The 27,642-nt window shown below is 50.8% G+C and overlaps 1 protein-coding gene across 21 annotated transcripts in view; it reads left to right on the top strand.

The window, feature by feature from the left end:
- Positions 1-4: 4 nt before the first annotated feature.
- Positions 5-27,642, top strand: part of Zmynd8 (zinc finger MYND-type containing 8) — an 83,196-nt gene continuing 55,558 nt past the window's right edge. For 5 of the 21 annotated variants that reach the window (XM_048349560.1, XM_048349580.1, XM_048349561.1 and 2 more), the window contains exons 1-3: positions 3,685-3,769; positions 8,998-9,185; positions 10,254-10,327. In XM_048349560.1, coding sequence (XP_048205517.1) covers positions 9,160-9,185; positions 10,254-10,327 — 100 coding nt within the window. In that variant the 5' untranslated portion in view covers positions 3,685-3,769; positions 8,998-9,159. Of the gene's footprint in view, positions 2,068-2,798; positions 2,868-3,684; positions 3,770-3,791; positions 4,354-5,156; positions 5,679-8,967; positions 9,186-10,148; positions 10,168-10,253; positions 10,328-26,441; positions 26,722-27,642 lie in introns of those variants that run through there. The other 16 variants (XM_048349576.1, XM_048349575.1, XM_048349565.1 and 13 more) reach the window with 13 other exon arrangements.

The following is a 27,642-nucleotide window of genomic DNA, read 5'->3' as shown; positions in this document are numbered from 1 at the left end:
GGCAAGTATAGCTGTGTGTGAAATCGCAGCTCCAATCTGCCTTAGGGGATGAGAAGCTGCTCTCTGTGGAAATAAATCGAAGCCAGAACCCTTGGGGAGCTCATGGGACTTGCCTGCCCACTGAGGGCCCAGCTCCCCAGAAACAGACATACAGAGCCGATTGTGGCAGGAAGGGCTAACCTGCGGGTGTGTAGGCCTGACTATAATGGGGGTTCTTGTTTACCAGCCGGGTTTGACTTCTTTCTCTCTCCCTCTGGATTTAAATGGCTTCTCAGACAGAGAGGCACTGCCTGTGTGTGCCCTGGATTCAGAAGGTACACGCCTCCTTGGGAAGAGACAGCAGCTCTCTCTCTCGCTCTCTCTCCCCCTTTCTCTCTCTCTCTCTGCATCTGCTGGGAGAGCTGCAGTTGGTATTTTTCCACAGGCCTTTTCTGCCATCTCAGGGCCTAGTTTTTCCCAGCCAGGCCCGGGAGTCTGAGAGAGGGTTAACAGGCAGGAAGCTGAAGGCATCACAGACTAATACGGAAGTCAGATTTTTTGTTTAACTGACAGGTTTAGCAGGCCTGGGCCGTGGGGGAAGGGGCGGGAGGGGAAGGGACGTTTCTAGATGAAGGCCTGTGGCCTGCTAGGAACACATTTGGCTTTTCTTAGGGTAAGCTCAGAGATTGTGTGTGTGTGTGTGTGTGCACATGGGTGTGCTTTGGCATCCTGGCAGAGAGGCAGAACCCATTTTGATTTTCCTTTGAGCACCGAGGGAGGGGAGAAGGAGGGCAAACGGCACTCTGGCCTGCTTTTTCCAGGAGGCCTTTTGACAATGACTAGGCAGACTTGACCACTCTTCCTCTCCTCCCCCACTGCGGCCTGCTCAGCCCTGGGAAGCCAGGCCACCCCTTGCTGCTTTCTTGGGGGGGGGGGGTCCCCTCCACCTGGGCTGTCTGCTTTCCCCCAGCTCCACAAAGGCCTGCCTCTAGCCCCTCTCCTCCAGCCTCTTGGGCTGTAATGCCTGGGAGTCCCTACCCCTCACCTAGATCTGCCCCCTTGGAAGCCCACTCTCCCGGATGATCCAAGAAAGAGGCCAGCCTTTCTCTTTCCAGGAGGGCCGCTGCCGTGGGGGGCAGAGGAGGCCGTGGGGGCCCTTCCAGCCACCCCAAAAGCTCCCTTCCCCCGTGCATCCGGGCCTGCAACTTCACAGGAACAGGTCAGGCGGGCCGCACTGGCTTGCCAGAGCCAGGATATCTAGGCAGAGTGTGGGTGCAGTGCGTGCGGGGGCCCCTTTCCCAGGTTTTTCTTGCTGCAGAAGGCCTAGCTTAGCCTGTCTTTTTCTATGCACAGGATGGCTCTTGCTCACCGAGCCTTACAAAGATAATCGCTCAGGAAGTGTTTCAGCCAATCCGGAGCGGCTTTACACTCCGATTTGCCGGGTCAGCCAATCGGGGATGAGCTCTTATTAGGCGGCCAGATCATCAGCCGAAGTGCCAAACCCTTTTTCTGTGAGAACTGGGAGCCTGTCCTCCATGTTTTATAAGTATTGACATTACACAGTGTTAGCAATGCATCCACAGAGGTAAGCTCGGCTTTTTAACCATCTTTTCCCCCCTCCCTCTGAGACATCGAGTTGTGGGCTAGCAGTGTGATTTCTCTGTGGCTGGCCGTGCCACACATTCACCCACAGAGCACTTAGTTAGGTTAACTTGGAACTGCTTAGAGAGAGAGAGAGAGAGAGAGAGAGAGAGAGAAAATTTTTTTTTTGGCTTTCTTGGTCACATGGCTAAAGTAGCCATTAGCCATAGTTTGATTCTGATTCTACAAACTAGTCAGGGCCTGGTACACCTTTTTCTCTGCCACCAGGATATGGTGTTTCTGGAATAATTTGAAGCTAGATCCTGGTATGCCAAAAGAGAAGCTATTTTTTTTCTTCTTTTTTTTTTTGTTTCCTCCCCCCCCTTCCTGTCTGTTTCTCTCTGTCCCTCTCTCTCTCCCTCTCTCTCTCTCCTCTCTCTCAGCAGTTTTTCCCCTGCACCATTGTTTTCTCCTGTGTCACATGCCTGCTGGGGGAGGAAATGGAAGGTAAGCAAGCAAGCTCCTTCAAGGAGCCCTCCTGGTAGAGAGCAGGGCAGGCAAGTTTGGGTCTCCCAAAGAGGTTCTGGGAAGGCTGGACAAAGTTCTAACCAGAGAGGCCGTGTGTGTTTGGAATGGAACCCAGCCCCTCAGCAGAGCTGAAGGAGCCAGGCTGGCTCCTGGGCCTAGGTGGGGGGTGGTGCGTGGTCATGTCTTTCTCTTCCTCCTCTGCTCAGCTTCGCACTTGCAACTACATTGTTTAGCCCTTTTTTTCCCCTGACTTAGCTTCATACAGAGGGTTCTGCAAATCAAGCCTACAGCCAGCAAGTGTTTCTCAAAGTGTTTTCTAGAAGCTGGAGGGAGCTTTTGGAATAGGGATGAGGATTGGGGCTGAGAGAGGTTGGTGTGCGTGGGGAATGATCTTGGACAAGATCCTGCCCCCCTTCTCCCCCCCTTCCCCCCCCAAAAAAGCTGAGAGGATTGAATAGCTAAGCTTTCTACTGCTGCATGGATTTCAGTGAACTAATGATGTATCTTTTACTCTTTATTTTCATTTTCTTTTTTAAAAAAATAGACATTGTCTCCTTTGCCCTGCTGTGTGGTAGCCTGCAGGGAAAGTAAAATCATGCCTGAGGCTCATGACAGCTTTCCCTATACAGTTGTTGGGTTGTGTTGTTGTGGTAGTGTGTTTTAAAAATGCCATGTAACTGTTTAAAAAAAAATTTCCTTTTTTGATCAAGTCCCAAATCTGCCAGCCTGTTCTCTCTTCCTAACTGGAAAAATGAGATGGTTGCTTGAACATTTGTTGGGTAAGTAAAGCAATCCATTTCCTCTGACCATGTAGCCAGAGTTTTGTGTACATTTGGGGTCTGTCATAGGGGGGAGTCTGGGTTATAGCCGTGGGGGGGGGGGTGGACAGGAACAAAAATAAGGGCTTTTAAAGAGTCGTTTGAGTTGAAGTGACTGAATCTACTGTTTTTCTGATACCTGCAGATTTCACTTCCTGTTTCCCTGAGCCAGGGGGAAATATGCTGTTCACTGTGACCTTGAGTTGGGTTTGTGTGGATCTTAGAACTCTGGGCCGTTGATCTGCTTGTGGAAATGAATGAAGCTAGCTTACTTTTTCCAGTGTTGTCCTAGGAACTTGGGGGTGGGGTGGGTAGAGGGCAGCAGCTGGGGGTGGCCTGTGTGTGGGGCTGGGGTATCAGGCTTTTATGTAAGTTTTAGGCTATCTGTAGAGAGTGCAGAATCCCATCTCAAATCCAAACAGAGCCACCAAACTTCTGCTTGGTTTGGGAGTGACTGACCCTCAGAAGCAGCCATGTTTCTGCACCCTGCCCCTGCCATTCATTCTCCGCATACTGGCCTTACTTTTAAGGCTTTAATTCTCACTTTTCATCCCTCTCCCTCCCTCCCCAACCTCTTGAATGCTGTGGTTAGACTTTTTTTTTAAAGTGGAAAAAAGCAGACTTTCTTCTTCTCTAGGACTTCCCTGGAAGTTCTCTACCTGAATTTGTAGCTTGGAGACCAAGGTCACTAACTGTTAGGAATATATTCAGTTGCTGTGGCATTGAAACTTTATGGAGTCAGATAGGTATATTTTTTTCCTGTTGGATTACTACCCAGCAATTCAACTTTTGACACCGATTGGCCAAAGGCTCATTTAATACGGAGAAATGCACCAAACCAGAAGCTGGGATGGCTGTGTCAGGTGGGCTACTATCAGTACCACACACAACTTCACACATTTTGTAGTTCTCTTTGTTCTCCTCTTGCTGTAATGGAAATTACACATTGAGGTTCTGGGAGCTGCCTCTGGAGCAGTATCTGATCACTAGACTCAGGGTTTGAGGCCTTCAGCGTTTGCATAATTCTGTGTTTGCGAAGGGCAAAGCATTGTCCTCTAAGAGCTTGCATTAAAATGGCTACCCACAGATTTGGGAAGCGAGAAATGTGGAACTCCAGGACCCAGCTCTGCAGAGAGCTGGCTACTTTTTTCTTCTGATACTGTGACACCCCCCCCCCCCCAAACTCCTAACACATACAGGCTGGTTAAAAAGTTAATTGCTTTCCAAATAGAAGTCTTCCCCAGTTACTGAAGGGGAAGAGAAATACATTGTACGTAGCAGGAGTCTTTAGGGCAGAGAGCAGCCTGCTGGTAGGAGCTCCTCTCTGCTCATCTTGAAGGAAGAAGCACTTGGAGAGAAGGTTAAAGATGGAGAATTTTGCAGTGGCTGCCCTGAGAACAGATCTTCTGGAAATTTCGACCCTATTTGTTCCTTTTGGAGAAAACAGGTTACCAAGCCCTTAGGGCCCTCTCCCTCCCCTCCCCCCTGCATTCCATCCCCGGCCCCTTCCCTCCCCCTTCTCTTTCTCTGGGAGGTGGAGTCCAGTGGCCTGATTGCCACATTTGTAAATTGCAGAGGAACTGAATGGTGGTTCTCCTCTCTTTTCCTTCTGCCTCGCCAGCCCTTGAAGTGCAGGCAGACACTGGAGCTTGGAGGACTCGTGCCCCCCCCTTTTCTGGAACACCCCCCCCTTTCTGCCCTCCCGTGGGGGAGGGGAGGAGCGTCTGCTTTTATGAGTGCCAGAAACTGGTCAGTGGGCACTCTGTAACTGGGAAGTAATGACGTATAATCACTCTGTAAACTTTCTTCCGAGTTTTTCTAATTAATTGCTGGGCCCACTGGAGCCGAGTCCAGTTACTTTTATAATTGATAGTCTGAAGATTTAAGTCAGAAAGGGAGACTTGCCCTCACCGCCCCCCCCCTTATAATTTAGGGATGAAAACAATAGCCCCCCTCCTTTTTTTCCTAGCAACCCTTTTTCTTTTCAATAAACCTTCCCCTTTCCCTTCCCCCTGGAGAGCCAATGGGGGGAAACAGCATTGGGTCTTAAAGAAGGAGGGGGGGGGGCTTGTGAGGCCTTTTTTTTTTTTTTTTTAAGGAAGGCTTGGTGACAGTCACCTACAGCCCCTGAAAGCAAACGGAGGGGGTTATGGGACGTGTCCCCCACTTCCCATTCCTGTGGCAGAAGCCACACACGTTTATCAGCCTTCGATCTGCTTTGCCTGGGGGTTGACCCCGAAAGACAGATGCATTCCAGGGGCCCTAGCAAAGATAGATACATTCCAGGGGCCCTAGCCGCCTGGGGCCAGATGTAAACAGCAGGGAGAGTCCTAGGGTTGGCCTTAAAATGCAAAACCCCAAGGAGGATTCACCCTTGGCCTGGGGTTGCTGGGATCCGGTGCCCTGCCCCCACCGGGTTCTGCTCTCCTTACCGACAAACAAGCCCCTGTGGCCTGGCCAGGCCAGCTGAGCCAGACGGGCTGGCCCTGTCACCATCACCAACCTACCGGCCGGCGCTGAGCCAGCCACCGGCCTCTCCGGGCTCGGCCTTGGGCCCTGTGCCCTTCTTTCTCCCCCTGGAGCTGCAAAGCTGTCACCTTGAAACTCCCCCAGCTCCCAGCAGCAGGGGAATTGTGAGGCCAGCTCTCTGAGACCTTACCATAGGTGACACGGGCCAGTAGGAGGCTAGGGGCTCAGCCTCTGAGGGCGGGCTTTTGCAGAACCCATTGTTAATTCTCAGGACTCTGTTGGGGGTGGACAAAAATCTAATTTGTGAGTATTCTTTTCGGTGCCTAGGAGAAGGGACAGATGGCCTCGGCGTTTCTCCTCTGCAGCCACGGGTTGCCTTTCCTCGGTGCTGCTGACTGGCTTAAGAGTGGCTGCTGGATGGGGTGACTGTTTTCAAGGCTTTTTATTCTGCCTTTGGCCTCAGACTGAGGCAGCAGCCCTCTTGGCGTGGTTGGCAAGCACTTCACCGTGTACCTGTGTGGTGGGATGTCCACACTGGCTTCGCATGGTTTGGGAAGGGGGAATGGCTTCCTCTCCAGAGCCCTTCCTTTCCCTAGCCTGCTCCCCTGGAACACTGTGTGTGTGTGTGTGTCTGTGTGTGTGTGTGTGTGTGTGTGTCTGTGTGTGTACAGGCACCTGTCTGTTTGCATGGAATACTGCTACAGGGCTGCCTAATTCCTAACCTGGCACCCACTCATCGGAAGGAAAGGGGGGGACCCATCCAGGAGCCTCTTGTTGAGGCTCTGGGATCTAAGAGACAAGGGAGGCTTTTCCTTAGAACCTGTGACTTCACAAACTCCCTGTCATTGCAGATTCCCCCCCCCCCCTTTTTTTTTTAAAGCTTCTAAGGATGGGTTGTGGTGTCCTCTGGTGAAGTGATATTTAGGAAGGTGGCTTTGAAAGTTGCAGGGCCGCTGCTTGAACAGAAGCTGAGCTATTGAACAAGCTGCTACCATTTTAGCTTCAATGCAGGAATGAGACAGTGGTGCCAGACGCCATTTTAAGAATCCTGCATAAATAGCTTAGCCACCGAAGACTGCCTGGGGTAGGTGAGTGCTGTCTCAGGCTGGCTCTGCCAGCCATCCCCTCCCCCACGTCTGAGGACAATTAATTGCAGATTGAGAGAAGCATGGGTTTTTATTTTGATGGTCACTATTTTGTGATCTAGAAGAGGAAGATGTTCCTACCTTGGGGATGAACTATTTCTTACAGCCTGGACCATTTTGGTATTTTGGATGAAAGTTAAAAAGAGCAGGAAAAGTCTTTTTGAATTCTGCATGCTTCCTGAATTACTGTAATAATTTTCTGAGCAGCAATGAGCAGCAATCTCCTGTGCATGCATGCATGCTGGTTATGTATTTTAGATGGGTTAGAGATTCTTGGTTAAAAGTCACAGAGTGAGAGCACTTGGGGAAAAAGAAATATCTGAGTATTGTGTATCCAGGCTTAAAAAAAAAAATCCTGTCCAAACTAGATGCTTTCTGTCTTTTTGGAAGTATTGAGGGGATGAGATTCAGAGCCCTCAGAATTAATAATCAGAAGGCTTAAGGCATCTTTGGAGGTGGTGCTTAGCTCATCTACAACTTTTAATTGCTTCCCCCCCCAGTGCTGGAGGTTTAAGAAGTAAAGCCCAGGCTTTCTTGCTCAGGCACTGGGAAGAAATCTGTTCTTTTCTGGGGAGGGAAGAGGGTGGTCTTGGTTATGTTCGCAGGTGCTGTTGTTTCTCCTTTGAATTGCCTGAAAATTTGTCAGTTTTGTGAAATCCCCAGGCAAGTAAATGGATGGTAGAGATGGTGGTGGTGGTGGTGGTGGTGGTGGTTTACAGTGTGTGATAACTAGTTGACTGACGGGGGCTTTCCTTTTGGGATGAGAGGTTGCTGTTTGGTTTTCAGCTAATTTCATCCCTTCCTTTAGTGGGGTCTGTAGTCTAACTCTTAACAGACCTTAAGGAAAGCAGTTTGAAACCAGGAGTTGTCCCTTTGTTTTTGGTGTAAATGATCTGGGTTGATGGAGGCTACCATACATACATATATGTATGTGTATGTGTGTATATGAGAGAAAATGAGCTGTGCATTTTTTCTAAGTCTTGAATGTGTTTATGGCAGAAGTTCAAAGTATTTGCTCCAGATGCGGCTGCCTTTTCTTTGAAAAAAAAAAAAAAGACTTTTTAAAATTCTTTTTCCAAATGTCTCAGTAGCTCTTAAATTGACCAAGATCTGTAGGCCTATTCAGACAGGTATAAAATCTTTTCTCACCAGTACTTTTGATGGAATATTCAGTCACCCCCCCATAACAGAATGGCACTTAACATTAAACAACAACAACAAAAAAAGCCACCTTAGATCAGTGGTGTAGAAAAAGGAAGTCCCTTTAGATGTGGCTATACCAAATGACTCATTTTGCATTTTCAGCTTTGATTTTGTACATGAAAACCTACCCCTCCCCATCCTGTTAATGCTTAGGCTGCAATTTTTTTTAGTCAAACAAGTTGTGTGTGTGTACGTGGGTGCACACACTGCACGTGTGTGTGCATGTCAATTCCTAGGTTCCTTTGGAAAAGAATGGCTTGCTAGTAGTATTGGGGGGTGGGTGGGAGAGATACTTTTCTGAAATTGCTGTGCTTGAAATCCTAGGACCTAGGAGGTGGTGATGTTGCTCAATTAGGTGATTATGGTGCCTACTTGGAAAGATAAAAACTAAAAACACCTTAACCCCCCCCCCCCCCCCCCGCCTCTGCTGCAGAATAGAGTATCTGAAACCCAGTAGCATGCAGGTACCCCATTCCTAGTTTGCATTTTTTCACCTCTCAGCAGCTTTCCTGCCTGAAGTATTGAGCTCTGTAGGCTGTCACTAGCTTTGTTCTCATTGCATGCATCTGTCCCTGGTGCCCCTATACACCTTGAAATATTTGCAGCCCAGGCCCCCCCCCCCAAATCCAATTGGGATTTTTTTTTTGGTGGAGGACGTGGGCTGTGTTCTTTTATTTAGCCTTGTATGTACAGTTGGAGCACCTACTTGCTTTTCCTCATCACTCAGAATATGAGAATGGTTTCAAGAAGTTGAGCATTTCACCTGTTCCTGCTAGGCAAGGGAACAGAAGTATGGCTGGGAAAAAGCCCCAGGTTGCTATGTTTTCGTCTGATAGCGACCATTCTACCCATCTCTGAGTGCTATGCAAAGCTTTGAAAAATACAACTGGTTTCTAATCACCCCAAGCAAGAATGCCATCACCAGGGTCCAGTTAGATGTCTGTGTGCTCCAGGCAGAATGTGTTTGAAGTTGGAGTGGGGAGTAATTGCTGTCTTCTGTTAAGCCATTTTGTGACAAGTCAGTTGTTTTTCACATCTGTGTCATGGGTCACCCTACTCATGTTGGGTAAATGAAACTGTTAATGGGGTCCAATAGCAGAGTGTTTCAGGTGTTAATATTCTGATTTAAACCCAAACTACCCTTCTTCCTTTCTTTTTTTTCTCTACCGGGACTAGGTAAGTCAGAGGACTCCATGCTCCTGTAATTGAATTCTGAGCGACATAATCTTTTCCTTCCTATCTAGCTCCCATCCTGAATTCTCTCCTCCCTGCAGACCTGGGATTCTCCTAAGCTGGTCTCCATCTTGCAGTGGGGTTTCAGTCCTGAGGCTGCCTTTTCCGAGTCGTCTCTTTGCCTTGTCGCGGGCCCAGACCACGGAACACAGACAGGACATTGTTCTCCAGCCTTCTCCCTGTCCTGCCTCTCAGTCTTCCAAATGGAAAATTCCAGCCATATCAATTGGTGATCATCTCTTTCTTCTTCTTGCGGAACTTTGGGCGGTGGGAAGTGAATCTGGAGTGATGATGGTTCAGGTTCCTACCACGGCCGTGTCAGCCTCATTGTGTAGAACATTCTAGTGCATCAAACAAATCACACCTATGGAAAGAAAGCACAAGGGGCACTTCTCTTGGCCTGCTACGGCTGTGTCAGTGGAGAGCAAGATCTGAAATAGCCTGCTCTCTCTGTTCAACCTGAGTTCCAGCAGACCGAGAGAAAGAACGAGGGGGGGGGGTCTGGATGACAGACCTTCCCAGTGTAGCAGGCTGTTCCCCATTCCCCTTTTCCATCCTATCCCAGCCTTCCACTCCCAGCCTGGGTCTTTTAAATAATGCTTCCTCATTCCACTTTTGTGGTGAGGGGTAATTAGTCTTAGTTCAAAGGGGGAACCGAGCCTGCTATCCAGGGAGGGAAGGGGGGGGGGGCAAGTGGGCATCCCCTTCTTAATTCCTGGTAGTTTGGATTGTTTTGAGATGAGCTCTTTTGCTAATATTGGGGCCATATTTTTCTACTTTGTAACTTAACCTGTATCTTAATTCATGTTCCTGCCTCTTTAGGGAGGTGTAAGATTTGGGGGAGGGGGGCGTTGGAGGTCTGGGAAATACTGTTTGCTTTGCAAAACTCTGGGTGCCCTGGGAAAAGCTCCTAACCTGCCCGTCTTTGGAGCCAGGTGTTAGCTAGGAGAAACTTGTTTATTTGACTTGTTTCTCTCAGGGCCCAAAGGAGGGGGTGAATTGTAATTGTGTATCTAAAAAGCTAGGCTCCTTTTTTTTTTGCACCCCCCTCCCCAATAGCATGACAATTGAAATGGTAATTGGATTAAAAAAAAAAAAAGGCATAGACCCACTTAGTCTTTCCTGAGGTCCTTTATGGAGTCAAGCCTTGTGGAAGCCAGGAGTCTTCCTTTGCCCTCTCCTAAATAACATTGGGGGTTGTCTTAAAGGAGGTGGGCTTGTGGTTGTAACCCCATGTTAGCTGGCACTGTGGGGCCGGTTCCCAGCCTATCCTAAACATCAACGTTTTCTCTTCCAGCTTGGCCGAGGAGGAAATAAAAACAGAACCGGAGGTGGTGGTGGAAGGCATGGATGTCTCCACGCGATCTAAAGGTGAGGAGTGGGACCAGCTGCGGGTGTCCTTTTGTTGTTGTGTCTCTGCGTGACGCGTTGGCTGCGTTGGTGGTTGTAGATAGTTTAATAGATGAACCTCATTTCTGCAGAGGGCTTTTGTATTTTTTTGTTCCTCTTTCCCTGGCTTGTCTGTGCAGGAGTTCGGGCTTGTTGGGAATTGCCCCTGACAGTAAATTTTCCTAGTGTGTCCAGCCGGCCACCGCCTCCCCAGTGATTCCTTTAGGAATTACAATGCAAATGCAGTTCTTTCTGGAAGGCGCTGGAGTCCACAGCTGCTGTTGGCTTCCTGATTTTAATCTGGATGTATCAGAGGCTGGATGAAAAAGGGTCAGAGAGAAAGGGTGTGTGGGCTTTCTGAAGTTTAGGGGCAGCCTTTGCTTTTAGGGCAAAATGTAACAAGTGTAGTAGCATATCTGGGTTTGCTCAGAGTCCACAGGCCCCTCCCCCCCCCCCCCCCCCCCCCCGCCTTTGGCTGAGGGGTGAGAGACTCCTGGGCCTTCTTTCCACAAGGGAACATTGAACTGTGCTGTAGCAGAGAGCTACTGCACTGCACGCATGCTTTCCTATCTTTGTGCTTTTGAGTGGAAAATGTTCATCTCCAGACTTAGTGGAGTGGTGGGGCCTGGGTGGATGGTTACAGATCTTTCTAGAAGGAAGGTCTCCTCTGGCCACTGATAAAAGAACGTGACTTCTGAAAGGCCGCTATCTGCAGAGTGATCCCAAAATGATCCTTTGAGGATGAGCCTGAAAATCCTCACATTGACATTTTTTTGCTGTTCTGGGCTTTGAACTCAGGGCCTGGATGCTGTCCCTGAGCTTTTCTGTTCAAGGCTGACACTTAACACTTGAGCCACAGCTCTGCTTCTGGCTTTGGGTGATTCATTGGAGGTAAGAGTCACATGGACTTCCCTGCCTCAGCCGTGCTGTCTCCCCTCCCCCTGGGCACAGCTGTCACGGGTCATGGGGGAGCTAGCCCAGGGACCTGGAGCCCCGAGGGACCAAGAGCCACAGCCCCCCCCCCCCCCCATGTTGTGCTCAGGGTGGAAGAGTGGGTGGTGAGGTGACCTGGGATAGAGGGCCATCCCAGAAGGGCGGGGGCTTCCTCCTGCCCCCTCCAGTTGCTTTCTGTCTCTGCCCCGTCCTCCTCATCGGTGAGACTCAGGGGTGGAGGGCTTGGATTCACTCTGTGTAGGTTTCCTTACGAAAGCGATGCTTCCAGAGTTTCCAGAGGCTGGATGAGGGAGCTCAGCTCACATGGCCTTGTTGAGTCACCTCTGGGGTGGAGGGGCGTTGATGAAGATGCCGAGGCTCCAGTGGTCTGGTGGTGGTGGTGGGGAGGGGGTGGGTCTGAATGGAGGCCGCTTCCAAGGAAGAGCCTCCTTCCTGCCCTCCCCACACGGAGATGGCTGGGGACTGTCATGCAGGCTGATGCTGCCTGCTGCCTGCTCATCTGCTTGTGAGCCGCTCTTCACTGCAGTTCTCTGCAGTGTGGAGACCTGTGCACACACACACACACACACACACACACACACACGCACGCGTTCATGCTTGTGCATGTGTGTGCGTGCATATTGGTACTCAGGCTTGACTGTAGGGCCTGGGCACTGTCCTGGAGTTTTTTTTTTACTTGAGCCATAGCTCCACTTCTGGCTTTTTGCCAGTTAATTGGAGATGAGAGTCTCCTGGACTTTGCTGCTGGGGCTGGCTTTGAACTGCAGCTAGGATTACCGGCGGGAGCCCCATGGGGAATGGGGGAGGGGTGCCTGCCTTGTCATTACGGGGCATTCTCGCTGCTGTGCAGAGTGTGGCCACTAGGTGACCATTCATTGTTCCTCCCCCCCCCCCCCCCCCCCGTCCCTGTCCCCGTCCCCTTCTCTCCACTCCTGCCCCCCCCCCCCCCACTGCCAGGACCTTCTCTCAAAACACATATCCTTTCCCTTCCGTGTCCCGCCCTGTCTCCCCATCACCCCTCCCTTTCTGCGCTCCTTGTGCCATTTCTTCCCAGCTCCACCTCTCAGCAGTTTTCTGTTCCTTTCTTGGAGCCCACGTGTCCTTTGCCTGGAATATGTGGTGTCCTGTGCCTCATTGTGCAGGGCCATCGTACCCGCTGTCACTCACAGGGCCTTCGGGGGCCTCCTCAGTCCGAAGGAGTCATTCTGCCATTTTTTGTTACTTTTTTTTGGCCTGGGCTCTGTCTCTGAGCTCCTTTTTTGCTCAAAGCTAGTTCTCTACCACTGGAGCCACAGTGCTACTTCCAGCTTTTTTTCTGTGATTTATAGGAGATGGGCTGGCTTTAAACCGTGATCTCAGATCTCAGACTCCTGAGATAAACTAGGATTACAGGTGTGAGCCACAGGGCCTGGCTTCTGTTATTTTTCACACACACACACACACATACACACACACACGCATTCCTTGTTGTCATCATCCATTGTATGGGTGGACTCATCAATTCTGAACCAATATTGGTACATGATTGCCACCCGCAAAGCCCATGCTTGTTTTAGGTTTCTGCTTTTCCCACGAAGGTCCCTTTCCTAGGCCGGATCCCTCCAGTGCCACCACTGTGTGTAATTGTCACAGCTGCTTAGCCTCCCCCTGCCGGCAATGGTTTCTCGGGTTTCTCTGTTGGTGACCTTGACAGCTGAGTCCAATGCAGGTTAGACAGTGGCCAACAAGGTGACTGAGGTAAACCGAGTGTCCCTTTGCGTCATGAACCAAGGGAAGTGTTAGGGTGGCCACCGAGGGGCAGCGGTTCCTGTTGACCTTGACCATGGCAGTTCTTTGCAGCCTGCCTTCTTGGCCTGCAGACGTGTGTGCAGTGAGCACAGGAAGAGCAGCTGCAGACAGGATTCTGCACAGGGCGATCTCCCATACTTACTCAATCCTTCATGTTTTAGTATAGACTCCAGATTAATTCGTTTTTATATTCCGGATTATCACTTGGCAGGGCACACTGTTTGTGTTGACCCTGGTGTCTCACGGACAGCATCCTGGCTCTGAGTTCAAGCCCTAGTACTGGCACAAAGTTTAAAAAGAAAAAAGAAAAAGATGGCAATGGCTTGCTCACTCGGGCTGCCCAGAGTTGGGTTTGGGATGTTTAGGAGGGACGGGTGCTTTTCATGCTCCCCCCCCCCCCAGCCTGGGCCAAGGCCTTAGCAGGGCTTTGGGTGGAGTGGGTGGGTCAGGGGTGGGCGCGCAGGCTGGTCAGCAGGAAGACCTGCTTTCCTGGGGACTGCTCTGCTGTCTCCCCTCCTGTCAGCCTCGGCACCATTTTGAGAATGCCTTGTGGAAGCTGTTGGATGAATTGCTCAGGGCCTTGTATTATTGGGGAAACCCCTGAGAGGAGGCGCAGCCTGCTTGGGAGGGGATGTTTCCCCCAGCACCCTCTAGGATGGCGCCCAGCCTCTCCCCCACCGAGGTGCTGTGTGCAGCGGTTGCTTCCATCTCCAACGCCCCTTTCTGGCTGATGGAGCCTCTTGGGCCGGTGGAGGCCGGGGCTGGAGGACTCGGGGTGGCTGGGGTTCCCAGAGCTGCAGTCTGCATTTGAGCCATGTGACCTCGGTGAAGGTGGTATGGGATGAGGACTGGCTCTCAAAGCGTCTGGGCTTGGGGAATCCTACTTGCTCCTCTGGCCTGCTTCTTTCTCTGTGGTTAGGGAAGTTCAGGGCCTCAGGTTCGAGATAAGACAGTGTTGAGCAGCTGTGGTTCACATGGGTGGAAACTGGGTGAATGTGGAGAAAGGTGGTTGGCTCACCTGGAGGTGAGAGGTTGGGGCTGCCCCCCTGAAGAACAGCAGGGCACAGTCCACCCCTCATGTGTCTGCCCTTTGGCCAGGGAAGGGCTGGTGTCTAGACACTTGGACCTCGACAGTTAACCGCGTCCCTACAGCAGGGAGTGTGGGTAGGGCCCTCCAAAGGATACAGATGAGACTCCTGGCACCTGAGCAAATTGGCAACACCCTCGTATACTTAAGGAAAACAGCCCTGAGCTCTACTCTGGAAACTGACTCTGACCATTGGAGCTGGAGGTCTGTGGCTCAGGTGGCCCTGAGTTAGGAACTCAATAAAGTCCTTTTATCCACCCCCCTCCCCCACAGAAATTCTGACAAGAATTGCTATAGAATTCATTTTTATTTTGTTTTGTTTTAGTTGATCATAGGGCTTGAACTCTGGGCCTGGGTGCTGTTCCTGAGCTTTTGTGCTCATTCTCCCATTTGGAGCCAACACTCCACTTCCTGTTTTCTGGTGGTTAATTGGAGATAAGAAATTCATGGACTTTCCAGCCCCGGTTGGCTTCGAATCCAGACCCTCATGTCTCTGCCTCCCTGTGTAGTTAGGATTACAGGCATGAGCCACTAGCACCTGGCTTCATTTTTTTGCCGTTTTGTTGCTTTTGTTTTTGTGATACAGGGGAAAGATTGAACCTAGGGCAGGATGTGTTAGACAAGTTACATCCCCAGCCTAGAATTAAATTGCCTTTTTAATTAAACCTTTTTTTTTTTTCCAGTTAACATCTTGCTATGTTGCTCAGGCTCAGGCTGTTTTTCAATTTCCTGGGCTAAAGGGATCTTCCCACCCCAGCCTCTTGACTGTCTCGGCTTACAGATGTGCATCACTGCACTGTTCTTGGGATTATTTAATCACTTTCTGACATCTGGTTCACAGCCACCTTTCAGATTCTCTAACTACATTTCAGTTTGCAATCTGAGTAAATTCCCAAGTCCTCACGGCCATGACCAGCCGTGACATTTTCCAGACTGCTCACTTCTCAGAAGACAAAGCCTTGGAGAGCTTTCGAGATGTCAGCTTGGCATTTGTGGCTGAGGGGGGGGGGGGCGTTCTTTGCCCAGAGGGGCTCAGACATCAGTCAGAAGCACTGGCTAGATGCCGAGTGCCTTTGCACAACCCACCTTTTGCGTGTGCATACTAGGTGCTTGGTGTTACTTGCCAAGTACATTAGTGCTTCATAATTATGTTATGGAAGTGGTATGTCATTCCATTTTATAGTTAAGGAAACTGAGGCTCACATAGATTAGTGCCAGTAGGATTCTGGTGTCAAGGTTTCTTATTTTAGGTGTGAGACTGGGACTTGAACTTGGTACCTGATATATTTGCTTATTGACTAGCTAGCATTCTACCAACTAAACCATGCCTCCAACTCCAGGGTTTCTGTGTGTGTGTGTGTGTGTGTGTGTGTGTGTGCGCGCGTGTGTGCATGCATGTGTGCGCGCGCACAGGCATGCTGGCATGAGGGTACAAGGGCTTGATTTCCATGCTTGGTTGCTGTCCTTGACCTTTTTTTTTGGCCAGTCCTGGGCCTTGGACTCAGGGCCTGAGCACTGTCCCTGGCTTCTTTTTTGCTTAAGGCTAGCACTCTGCCACTTGAGCCATAGCATCACTTCTGGCCATTTTCTATATATGTGGTGCTGGGCAATCGAACCTAGGGCTTCATGTATACGAGGCAAGCACTCTTGCCACTAGGCCATATTCCCAGCCCAGTCCTTGACCTTTTTTGCTCAAGCTGGTACTGTACTACTTGAGCCATAGCTGCACTTCTAGCTTTTTGGTGGCTCATTGGAGATTAGTCTCCTGGGCTTTCCTACCTGGGCCAGCTTTGAACTAAGACTCTCAGATCACAACCTCCTGAGTAGCTAGAATTACAGTGGGAGCCAACACTGAGTGGCTGGGATCAGATTTTATCCTAGGTTTTGTAGTTAACAGAAAGCTGTCACCGTGAGGGATTCATGTCAGCCCCTTGGAGTCCAGCCGTGATGGGTGAGGCTTGCCTTTCCTCATCAGGGCCTGATTTAGATAGAAATAGATAGAAATGTCTGTGCAGACCGATTTCACAAAGACCATATGTCACTGGACAAAACCCATCTCTGGACAGACCTGGCTGAGGGCTGTCAGTTTGTATTTTCGGAGAGATGGGTCATAGTGAAGTTCCTGGCAGGATGTTGGCCCCACAGTGCCTGAGTCAGAACAAGCCCCCGGAAGGCCAGAAAGGTGGAGTCTGAAATGCCAGGCTTGGACTCTGGGGAGTTCCTGTTCATGTCTCTGTACATACAAAGGCTCCCTTTTTGGGTTGCATTGACTCCATCCTGCTGTATGTGCGTTTCTGTGGTAATATTCGTGGTGTGTGGGTGCCAGGCTGCCAACAGGGAAAACATCCAGGCACAAGGAAGGGTAGGAGCCACTTGGAAGCTGGGCACAGATGGAGCGGAAACCCAAGATATGAAAATCATGAACAGTGTCATTCTCGCTGAGATCTGCCTGGGGATGGATATGTGTTCAGAGGCCGGATGCTGGAGAATGTACAATTAAAAGCAATTTGCAAACCAGCCCAGGACCTTAATTAGTACTGGATCTGTGTTCTCACTGTTGTATGTAAATTAAGTCTTTCATAAAGGGATTGTTTATGGTGATAGCTGTATGATAGGAGACTTTGTTCCATTTTTTTTTTTTCAAGGAAACTGAAAATAGTACCATAAACACATTTAAATCATAGGTCTGGGACAAGTACTGAGACGTTTTCTCTGAAGAAATAATCCATGGAGCTAAGCACTGGTGACTCACACCTAGCATCCTAGCTACTCAGGAGCCTGAGATCTGAGGATCAGAGTTTGAAGCCAGACCTCTGGCAGGGAAGTCTTTGAGACTCTTTATTTTAAGTTATTCATTGAAAAAGCTGGAAGTAAAGGTGTGGCTCAAGTAGTAGAATGCTAGCCATGAATGGAAAAAAGCTAAGGAACTATATGTAGGTCCTGAGTTCAAACCCTAGTAGTCTCTCTTTCTCACAACATACACACCTACCAAGAAAAGATACATTGAACTCTTTTGGCTTTTTAACATCTCCAGCAGTTGAAAAATACCTGTTCTGGGTTTCCTAATAAGGTCTGAAACGCCTCAGCCTAAAGTGGTTGACGTGGCTTCCAGATTGTTCCACATGGCCTCATGCTTCTGTGGGAGGCCCCCTGGCTGAGACTTCCCTGAGGTTTGGTTTTGTTTGTGGGTGATACGGGGAGAACCAGGTGCCTGCCCCATCTTTGAAGCCTGATCTAGACTCATGTTTATTCGCCTGTTATGGCCCTAGAAGGCTGTGGCCTCCCACTGACCATTTTCAGCCTTAGGAAGAATCATTTGTCCAATCTTTCCAGGTAAATGCCTAAGAACAAAGATACTAGGTCAAGGCCTTGAGTCCTGGCAGCTTTTCTTCTTTCTTCTTTTGGTCAATCATAGGCCTTGAACTCAGGGCCTGGGCACTGTCCCTGAGCTCTTTTGCTCAAGGCTAGTGCTCTATCACTTTTGAGTCACAGCGCCACTTTCTGGTTTTCTGCTGGCTAAGGGGAGATCAGAGACTCATGGATTTTTCTGCCCATGCTGGCTTTGAACAATGATCCTCAGATTTCAGCCTCCTGAGTAGCTAGGATTAGAGGCCTGATCCACCAGCGCCCAGCTTCTCTTTTAATAATCTAGGTGCGTGCGTGTGTGTGTTTTGGTTGGTTTTGAACTGTGATCATCATATGAGGCTAAGTGTAGAATTTTTTGGATCTTAGCAGCATTCAAAAAGTGAAATTTTGGAGCTTTGTGGGTTTTAAGATTTGTGTCAGGGCTGGGAGTGTGGCTCAGTGGTAGAGTGCTTGCCTAGCGTGCATGATGCCCTGGGTTCCATTCCTTAGCACCACATACACAGAAAAAGGCAGAAGTGGTGCTTTAGTTCAAGTGGTAGAGTGCTAGCCTTGAGCAGAAGGGGCTCATGGACAGTGCTCAGGCCCTGAGTTCAAGCCACAGGACTGGCACAAAGGAAAAAAAATGCAAAGTTTTGTATTGTTTTTTATGCTAGTACTGGGGCTTGGACGTAAAGCTTCACATTCTGGTTTGATTTCTTTGTTCAAGGCTTGTACCTTTGCCGTTTCAGTCATGGGTCCATTTCCAGCTTCTTGGTGGTTAGTTGGCTTTTTCTGCCCAGCTGGCTTTGAACCATTGATCCTCAGCTCTCAGCCTCCTGAGTAGCTAGGATAATAGGCCTGAGCCACCAGCACCTGGCTGGATTTTAAGAATTTGAATTTTTTTAGGGGGGGGGGGCAGTGCTGGGAATTGAACCCAGGACCTCACACATGCTAGGCAGATGCCTTCCTCCTGTGTTACCCCCCAGCCCCGTGGGGGTGGATTCCACCTCAGAACCCCCAAATTGATGGCATCCTCAGCAAGGCCTCAACCGCCCAAGGAACTGGGCTGGAACACCAGCAGGCCCGCTCCCCTTGTGTGGGAATAGCGCGTTTTGCGTATCCCCTCTGAGTGTGGGTGCTGGAGTTGTGTCTGGTTTTTGGCTCTGATGAACAGTTGTGCAGAGTAGTGACTGAGTGGGTGGATGTGGGTTTGCACTTCTCTTGGCTACAGACCTAGGAGGGGATTTGTGAGGTCAGAGGTCATAGGAGGGTAAACTCTGTTTAACCCCAGGTATTGTTGAACTCCACTCCCAGCTCTCCTTGGCTTTCCGGCTCATCACTGTCCTCAAGTCCTTATGTACTGGCCTTTGCTCGTCCTGCTACTACCTCTCCTCTTTATGGTCTTTGTTGTTGTTGTTGTTATTTGACAGTCCTGGGGCTTAAACTCTTTGGGCCTGGGCATTGTCCTTGAGCATCTTTTGCTCAAGGCTAGCACTTTATTTACCATGTGAGCCACAGCACTACTTCTAGCTTTTTCTGTTTATGTGGTGCTAAGGACTTGAACCCAGGGCTTCCTTTATGCTAAGCAAGCACTCTACCATTTAAGCCACCTTGCCAGCCCTTTGTGTTTCTTTTCTGTCTTATTTCATTAACACTTGACCTCTAGAGAGCCATCTTGGCCACAGGGCCTTTTGCTCATACGTGGAAGATCCTCTTTTCTTTTTCCCCTCAGTTTTAAGGTCAGTTTTAAGGCTCTACGAGGATGACTCAACCTGTTACTCTTGCTCATCCTCTTTTGCCCCTGGCTGGGCTTAGCACCCACCGCCCTCCGCAGGCGTGGTCCTGGCTGGTTACGGAAGAATTCTTCCTTTTGGTGGATGGACTCTGATGGAGAGAATGAAGTGAGAGCAGCAGCCTTTGGCCTGTGGTGACTCCATCTCCAGCGTAACCTCTGTTGAGAAACCTTTCCTGGGGCCCAGATGGCTGTTCTCTGTGAAATGACTTAGCCCCTGGGGATGGGGTGTTCCTTGATGAGGCCCTTCTAGAGGCTTCTAGATTGCTTCTGCCAGCCTCTTTCTAAAATAAACGTGTTTTCATCCCTCCTGCTTTAAATTTCCAGGGCGGTGGCTGTTGCTGCTTCCTCTTCCTCCTCCTCTTCCTGTTCTTTTTCTTGAGGTATTTGGATTCCATCTCAGGGCCGCACAAATGCTCTACTACTTGAGCCAGCTCCCCAGCCCCGCTACTGGCTCCTTAGGTCTTTGGTAGAGATGGAAGGTTTTGCTCTGTGTGTCCAGTTGGCCTATCTTGTTGAGTCACTGCTGAGCTGCCCTTCCGCCAGCCCGCCTCCAGCTCCCAGGCCCTCCTCTGATGTGGTCACTCTAACCTGGACCCACGAGGCTGCTCTCACCTCCCTGGCTTAAGGGGGGGAGGGGAGGGGCATGCCCAATGGCACGCTTTTTTTCCTGTGGAGAAAATCAGTGCCTCTCCTTGCACCATGCCAGTGTAAACAACGCAAAAGATGAAACCCCTCTCTCACCAAGTAGCCAGCTAGCATGACATTTGGTAGATTGTCAGTGTTATGCCTCTATTCTTAAAGAAATACAAGTTCAAACCACAGCACTGCCAGCCAGACCCCCTCCACCCTTGCTGGGAAAAAGAAAAATCCAGGGGAGATGGGGGTGTGGGTTAGCTAGTCTGAAAATGCAAAAAGGATCTGAGTGTCATCTAGCTTGACAGAGGAACGGACGTATGTGATTGTGAGGATGAAGTTGCATTTCTAGAACCCAGCCATCCTTGCAGAAAATCCCCCCATCTTTGCTCCTTCCATTTATCCCATTATCTGTCCTCCCTCCTCCCATCCTTTCATTTACCCCATTGTCCCCTTCTCTTCCCTATTCCTTTCCTTTACCCCATGCCTTCCCTCCCCTCCCCTTTCCACCCCACTTCCTGCCCTTATACCTTGGGAGGGATTTTTCTTGTTAAATGTAGTGATCAAAGTTCAGAACAGTGGAGACCTGGAGGAAACAGGGAATCTAGAGTTCACTGAAAAGAACAGCCTGGAGATTGTTCTGGAAGTGACCAGAGGATCTGATCTTATTTTTAAGAGACTAGAAATCAAGATTAAAAAAAAAAATCAATTTCTGCTAGTGTTTTATGTGTGTGTGCGTGCATGCATGTTTGCTTATATCAGTACTGGGGCTTGAATTCGTCTTATTTGTGTGTGGCTTTTTTTCTGAAGGCTAGCGTTCTACCCTTTGAGCTTTAGCTCTACTTGCAGCTTTTTGGTGGTTAATAGGAAATAAGAGCCTCACAGACTTTTCCTTCCCGGGCTGGCTTGAACGTCTATCATCAGATCTCAGCCTCCTCAGTAGCTAGGATTACAGGCGTGAACCACTAGTGCCTGGTCCTTTACCAATGTTTTAAGTATCCACAACTTACTCAAATTTTCAAAGTACTGGGGGGGAACTTAAAGGCAGAGGTGACCTTGTCTGAAAAAAGAAATCTACTCTTACCTAACTTATGAAGTAGTAGCCCTTCTGTACAACCTTAATAGTAACAAAATTACTTGGGAAATAAAGATTATAAAGTAGCATTCAGTTGCTGTGGACTAGATCATGCCTGTGGATTCCTGGGCTGACCACCTATAGGCCTCCCAAGCTGTGGGATCTTCCCAACAGTTCTGGCTACTCATCTTTCCTTTCTGCCTCTTGGGTTTCTTCCATCTAGTATTAAAAGGGCTCTGCCTAACCCGGCCCACGTGGCTGGACCACAGCTTCCTTCCCACAAGTCCTTGCTCCATCCCTTTAGAGACCATGCCAACCAGGTGTCTGTTACATGGGTTGGGGCCAGGTACAGTCAAGGGGGCCATGTTATGTGACCACCCCAGGCATCTTGAAAATCTGGCCTTCTCTCCAGTCTACCAGGATGCTGACTTTAAACTTGATAGAGGCAGGAAAGAGGATGGAATGTTCTCTACTCATGCCCATTGAGTGGGTGGAAGAGGACACGATGAAATGTTTTTCTTTCCTTGATTGAGGATGAGTCCTTATTAATGCTACCTGAGCAGGGGTCAGTACAGTCATTTGTGTGACCTGGTTTCATACTGCAGGTGGACTTTAAAAGGGCTCTGAAAGACAAAGGGCAAAGAACAACCGTCTTTTTGTTGTTGTTGCTGGCAATGGGGTTTGAACTTAGGACCTGGGTGCTGTCCCTGAGCCTTTGTGCTCAAGGCTGGTGCTCTACCACTTGTATCACATCTCCACTTTGGCTTTTGGTGGTTAAGAGTCTCATCATGGACTTTCCTGCCCGGATTGGCTTTGAACGGCAGTTCTCAGATATCATCCTCCTGAGTAGCTAGGATTACAGGCGTGAGCCACCTGCATTCTGCTTGCCCAACCATCTTGGTTGTGGGATCATGGTGTGTGTGTGTGTGTGTGTGTGATCATGGTGTGTGTGTGTGTGTGTGATCATGGTGTGTGTGTGTGTGTGTGTGTGTGTGTGTTATTTTGCCAGAGAGAGCTTCTCCCTGGAGAGAGTCTGAGTCCGAGCTCAGCGATTCTAAAACAGTAGCTCTCTTCCAGGCTTCAAGAAGCCCCATGAGGCCCCCCCTTGTCTGTGTTGCTCAGGAATAGTGTTGAGTCCGAGGCCTGGCCCCACCCAGCATGTCCTTCCACACAGATTCCCTACTCTGGAGAGATGCTGGGCTTCGGGGAAGGAAGGAGAATGGCTGAGCTGTCCTAGGGAGTGTCCAGTTCTGTTAGGGTGCTGACATGGCTGAGCCCTCTGACAGCGCCCCCTGGGTGGTTCGGAAGCTCCTTCCCGCCTCCCTGCTGTGCTAGAAGAAACTCTTAGGCCCAGGAAGAAAAACTGGTTTCTTGTGATTCAGGCTGCTGGCTCAGCTTCTTGTGTTGTGCCTGTGTCCTGGCACCAGTCAGCTGGGCTGTGTGGTCAGTGCTCTGGGCTGTGGCAAAGGCAGTTGTGTTGGGGTGCAGCTCATATTTGACAGAGGGTGCAGTAAGAGCCAACCAGTGACAGTTTTAGTTACAGGGGGCGGCAGTAAAGGGGGGTCCCCGATTTCAGAATCATACTTAGTTATTTTTGGTCAGTTGTGGGGCTTGAACTCAGGGCCTGGCACTGTTCCTGAGCTCTTTTTGCTCAAGGCTAGCACTCTACCACTTGAGCCACAGCACCACTTCTGCCTTTTTCTGTCTATGTGGTACTGAGGAATCGAACCCAGGGCTTTGTGCTTGCTAGGCCTCTACCATGAGGCCAAACTCCCGGCCCAGGATCTCCAATCTCAGGATGACAGGGAACATCCCTCTGAGGAGGTGACATTTGAGCCAAAAGCTGAGGTTGGCCACTGTGGAGAAGATGGGGCACGGAACCTTCTAGATAGAGGAACAAGCTGAGTGCCAACAGAGGCCTGGCAGTTGGAGTTGAGGAAATGCAGGGGCCTCCCTGGGCAGGGCCAGTCCTGAAGGTACTGCAGGGCCTGGTAAGATGTTCAGTGTGCACACAAAGCCCCTAGGAGGGGCCTCAGGTCCTTTGGGGTCCCTAGCTGCTGTGGAGAGGCAGGTGCTTGATCAAGGTGGCCACTGATCAAAATGGAGGCCGAGAAAGCTAACAGATGTGCATGGGCAGACACAGGGTGGATGGGTAGGGAGGCAGGAGCACCCCTCGAATGAATGCCCACGGTTCCCCTCTCCCGGCAGCGTTTGCCATTGCCGAGGCAGTGTACAGATGACCGGGAGTTAGAACTGACCTGCCCCAGGCCACGCGCAGCTGCACAAGGCCGGCGCTCTGTCCCAGGCTCCCCAGCCTGGGGGGAAGCCAGATGGAAAGGAAGAGGCTGGGATTGCTGCTCTGTCTGGGAAGAGGCGTTCTGGGCCATCTGGGGAAGAGCTTGCCCCCCGACCCCTCTGCCGGTGGGCTATCAATAGCTCTAACTCCCAGTGCTGGAGGGGCCCTTCGTGTGCATGGTTGCATTCAGCCTGAACCACCCCTGCATTTACTTTCGCTGGTGCTAGGTTTTGAACTCAGGGACTTGCATCCCGGTTTGCTAATTCTTATTTTGGAGATGGTCTTCCCTTGACTTTTCCTGACCAGATTGGCCTCAAACCTTGATCCTCCAGATCTCAGCTTTCTGGGTAGCTAGGATTAGAGGCATGGCCCACAGGTGCTTAGCTGCAACAGCTCTTCAGTCTGATAGTTGCAGCTGAACTGACTGGGGCTCAGAGAGGTCAATTAACTTGCCAGGGGCACACAGCTGACAGGGGCGAGTGTGTGGATTGAGACCTAGTGGTCCAGCTCCACAGCCCACACACCCACCAGAGCGGTGGTGTGTGTATGTCTTGGCAAAGCTAGCCCTGCAATGTGGAGAATTACCAAGTGGCACCCACAATCCTAGCAGAGGCATTTGGTTTGTGCAGTTGAAGCCTTTGGAGCTGGTGCCAGTTGGCATGGGGCCCAGGGCCATCTGCACACCTTTAGGCTGTGACTCTGCCTCTGTGAACCTCACTTATGAAATGGAAGCACAGACACCCCAACCTCAGGGCTGTCTTTGCAGGGCATTTTTTTTTTTTTTCAGTTTTGTGGTGCTGGGAGCTTCTTGGCTCACAACTGGTGCTCTACCACTTGAGCCACTTCTGGCTTTTTGCTTGTTCATGAGAGATCCAAGAGTCTCACTGTACTTTTCTGCTCAGGTGGGTTTTTAAACCACTGTGATCCTCAGATCTCAGCCTCCTGAGTAGCTAGGGTTACAGGCCTACGTGCCCCCAAACCCCCCTTGGGGAAGGAAGTAGCTGAAAATAGCTGCTCAGTAAACAAGATGAAACAGAAAAGGAAATAAAGATTTCCCAGGCCCTCTCCTCCCTCAGCTGGTGTCCAAACACTGCCAGCTCTCTTGCTTGCTTTTGCCCTTCCATGATTGCTTTCTAGGTCGTTCTGTACTTATTTCTAGCCAGTTTACCCAGAGCCTTTTGTCTCTGGGCTGCAGTTACCTGATCTGTAAGATGGACCTCCCTTCTTGCAGACTTCTGGCGAGCTAGTTGCTACTATGCATATTTTCTGGTTGACTTGGGGTGTGTGTGGGGGGGGGGCGGGCGCAGGCCCCTCCCTTGATAGTTTCCCCAGTAAGTAGTCCTGCTGTCTGGTGGTTGCTTTGTTACTGTTTGTGGGCTGACTTGTCCCATTGTTTTCCTGTCTACGGTTGGCTGCCAGGTGAAGCTTTAGGAACCTTTGTCCTTGTGGAGTGAAGACATTTCCCAGGTCTCTGTGGGTGTATGCTTTACTCAAGGCTAGAGTTGCCTAAGCTAGCTCACTCACACCACTTTTCTTGACCTTGACCTTTGCTGACCTTGTTGGAGGTTGGCCTGTAGGATGTTTAGCGCTACCCCTGGGTCTCTGCCCCTTAAGTGTCAGTAGCAAACCCTTTCCCTTGCTCAGTGATGGCTTTGCAGTAGTGCCTGTTGTGGGTGGCTCATGCCTGTAGTCCTAGAGGGAAATGGGGTCTGAGGATCCCTGATGGAAGCCAGCTTAAGCAGGAAAGTCCATGAGACTGTTTTGTCTCCAATTAACTATAAAAAGAGGCAGTGGAGCTGTGGCTCAGGTGGTGGATTGCCAGCCTTGAGCTCAAGGACAGTGCTCAGGCCCTGAATTCAAGCCCCAGGACCAACACTCTCTCTCTCTCTCTCTCAATCCCGGGAAGGCTGTTGAAAACTATTGCTTTATTCTAAACATCTGAGCCTCTACGTGGCACGTGATGCATGCTGAGCGCCTACTGTATGCTAATTGCTGGAGGTACTGGTGTGGTGGAGGGTCCTTAACCTCTAGTGAGTGTTCTGGAGATAAATATCTGTCCTGTATTAACTGTAGCCATCTATCTAACACTGTTCTACACTGGATGCGGGGGCGTATCCCTGCCAATCCCAAATACTCGAGAGGCCGAGGCAGAAGGATCAGGTCTCAAGACCTGGTTTCCCCTTGCCCCGGGTCTTTTTCCCCTAGGATTTTGTGCCTCGCTGGCAGGCCATCCCCTCTCCCGAGCTCTGGGCTCTCGGCTTCCCCTGGGTGTGGCCAGGCGGTTACAGCTTCCTGTCTGGCAGGGACGGCTCCCCCAGGCCACCGAAGGTTACGTTCTTAGAATCCACTGCCAACAGGGACATTAGGCGCTGAACTCCTTGTGACCAGCCAAGGCCAGGTCCTTCTTCCCTCGTGCCTCACTAGGGTGATATTTTAGAGGCTGGCCCTTCCCAGGGCGGGTGGGGAGGGGCCCCTCTCCCTCATCCACCTCCTTTGTGAGGCCCCTTTATTTCCCTCTCCCAGCCTGCTCCTGAGCTTCAGCTGCTTGGGGCTGGGGGGGGGGGGGAGGCCCGAGGCGGCCTCTTGTTCCCCAGCTGCAGCTCCCTGTGGCTGTGAACGCCCCCAGGGGCACCGGAGCCACACTGGGGATAAATAATGCAGCTGGGACCCAGCGCCCAATCCTGAGCTGCCTCCCTGCCAGCTGCCAGTCTCCTGTGTGGGGAACTGGCCAGGGTTGTGGCCGGTCCCAGTCTGGGGGCCTGGGCCTGCAAAGGGGTGCAGCCTGGGGGTGGGGGTGGGGTGGGGAGCTGTGTGAAGGGCCTGCTATCCATACAATTAGGAAACTGGGGGGGGGTGTTTGAGGGCCAAACATGCAATTCACAATTCACTTGTAAATCAGCCTGGTCCCTAGATTAGAGCAGCTGGGGGGGGGCATCTTTTACATAAGAATGTCCCGGAATCACCTACCTAAATTAGTGAGAGTGACCCCAAGGCTGGTGAGGGGGAGAGAGGTCCACCAAAGAGAAAGTAAAACACCTTTGAGCTCCCCACCCCATCTTCCCTCTCCCATCCCCCCTCTAGCCAGCAGACATGGTATTTATTCACATCCACTGAGAATGGCGTCCTGGGAGACAAAGTAGAGCCCACAGCCCCACCACCTGGTCTGTGGGAGGCAGCCGGACCACAGAGGTGACTGTGTCCTTGTCCCCTGCCGGGCAGCCAGACCACCTAATGCATCCAAGACCAGGGCTGGCCTCTCGGCCTCTTCCTCCCTCCCCCTCCCCCTCCCCCCCACCAGAGGCCACCGAGGAGCCGGAAGCAGGGATGTCTGCCGAGAGCCAGCTTCTGGGCTCTTCTGGAAAAGAGAGGCCAGGCCCTCTGAGCCAGGCTGCTTCCACGGCCGGTAAGTGATCTTTCCCCAGAGCCATCTGGCCCTTGCTGGCCTTGTAGCCCGGGATTCTCGGTGAAAGGACATTCTCCCCTCAGTTGGGCGTGACCCTTTGCCCTCCCCCTCCCCCCTGGTCCCTGCCAGCCGCTCCGGATGGGAGATGCCAGCTGGGGCCGGCCCACATGGCCAGGGTGGCCTCACCCTGCAGCCTTGGTGGATCTCGGCGTGCCCTAGGTTGAAGGACATTTGCGGGAGGGAGGGCTCATTCTTTGCTGGAAGCCCACCCTTGTCCCCATCCAATGCTAGATTTCTACTTGCTCTGGGCCAGGAAGAAATTCCAGGCCTTTTATTTCTTTATGGTGTATTTACGGGTGGGGAGGGACTGGAATTCCTGGAGAGGAAGGCCGCCTTGGGTACCTCTTCTGTGTCTTGGGGAACCTTCCAGAAATGATTAAACCCCTGGAGCTGGTTGGGCAGCTCTGTGTGGTCCTGTCTGAGCCATGGCGGATGGCTGCTGGTTGGTGCCAGGGCTCTGCTTGCCCATTCGTCCCTGACTGTTGACCCTGTCTGGCTGTTCTGCCCAGGAACCAGGGATTCAAACAGTCTGAAACACACAGGTCCTCTCCTAGGCTCCTTCTGCTCCGTGCTTCACGCAGTGGTACGTTCCCTAGCTGTCAGTTGTGGTGGGATTCATTTGGGAGAACCTAAGCTGTGCTTTTGGAGAAGGATGGTGGAGTGGGGGGAGGGGCAGGAAGAAGAAAGGGAGAAAGAATGATTGATTGTCAGTTTAAAAATGTTGTGACTGAAGCCCCGGCACTGGTGGCTCATGTCTGTAATCCCAGCTACTCAAGAGGCTTGAGACCTGAGGACTGCAGTTCGAAGCCAGCCCAGGGAGGAAAGGCTGTGAGACTCTTACCTCTGATTAACCACCAAAAG

The sequence above is a fragment of the Perognathus longimembris genome, chromosome 6, assembly GCF_023159225.1.
Source record: "Perognathus longimembris pacificus isolate PPM17 chromosome 6, ASM2315922v1, whole genome shotgun sequence".
NCBI classification, from domain to species: domain Eukaryota; kingdom Metazoa; phylum Chordata; class Mammalia; order Rodentia; family Heteromyidae; genus Perognathus; species Perognathus longimembris.
This window is presented reverse-complemented; position numbering and strand designations above follow the sequence as displayed.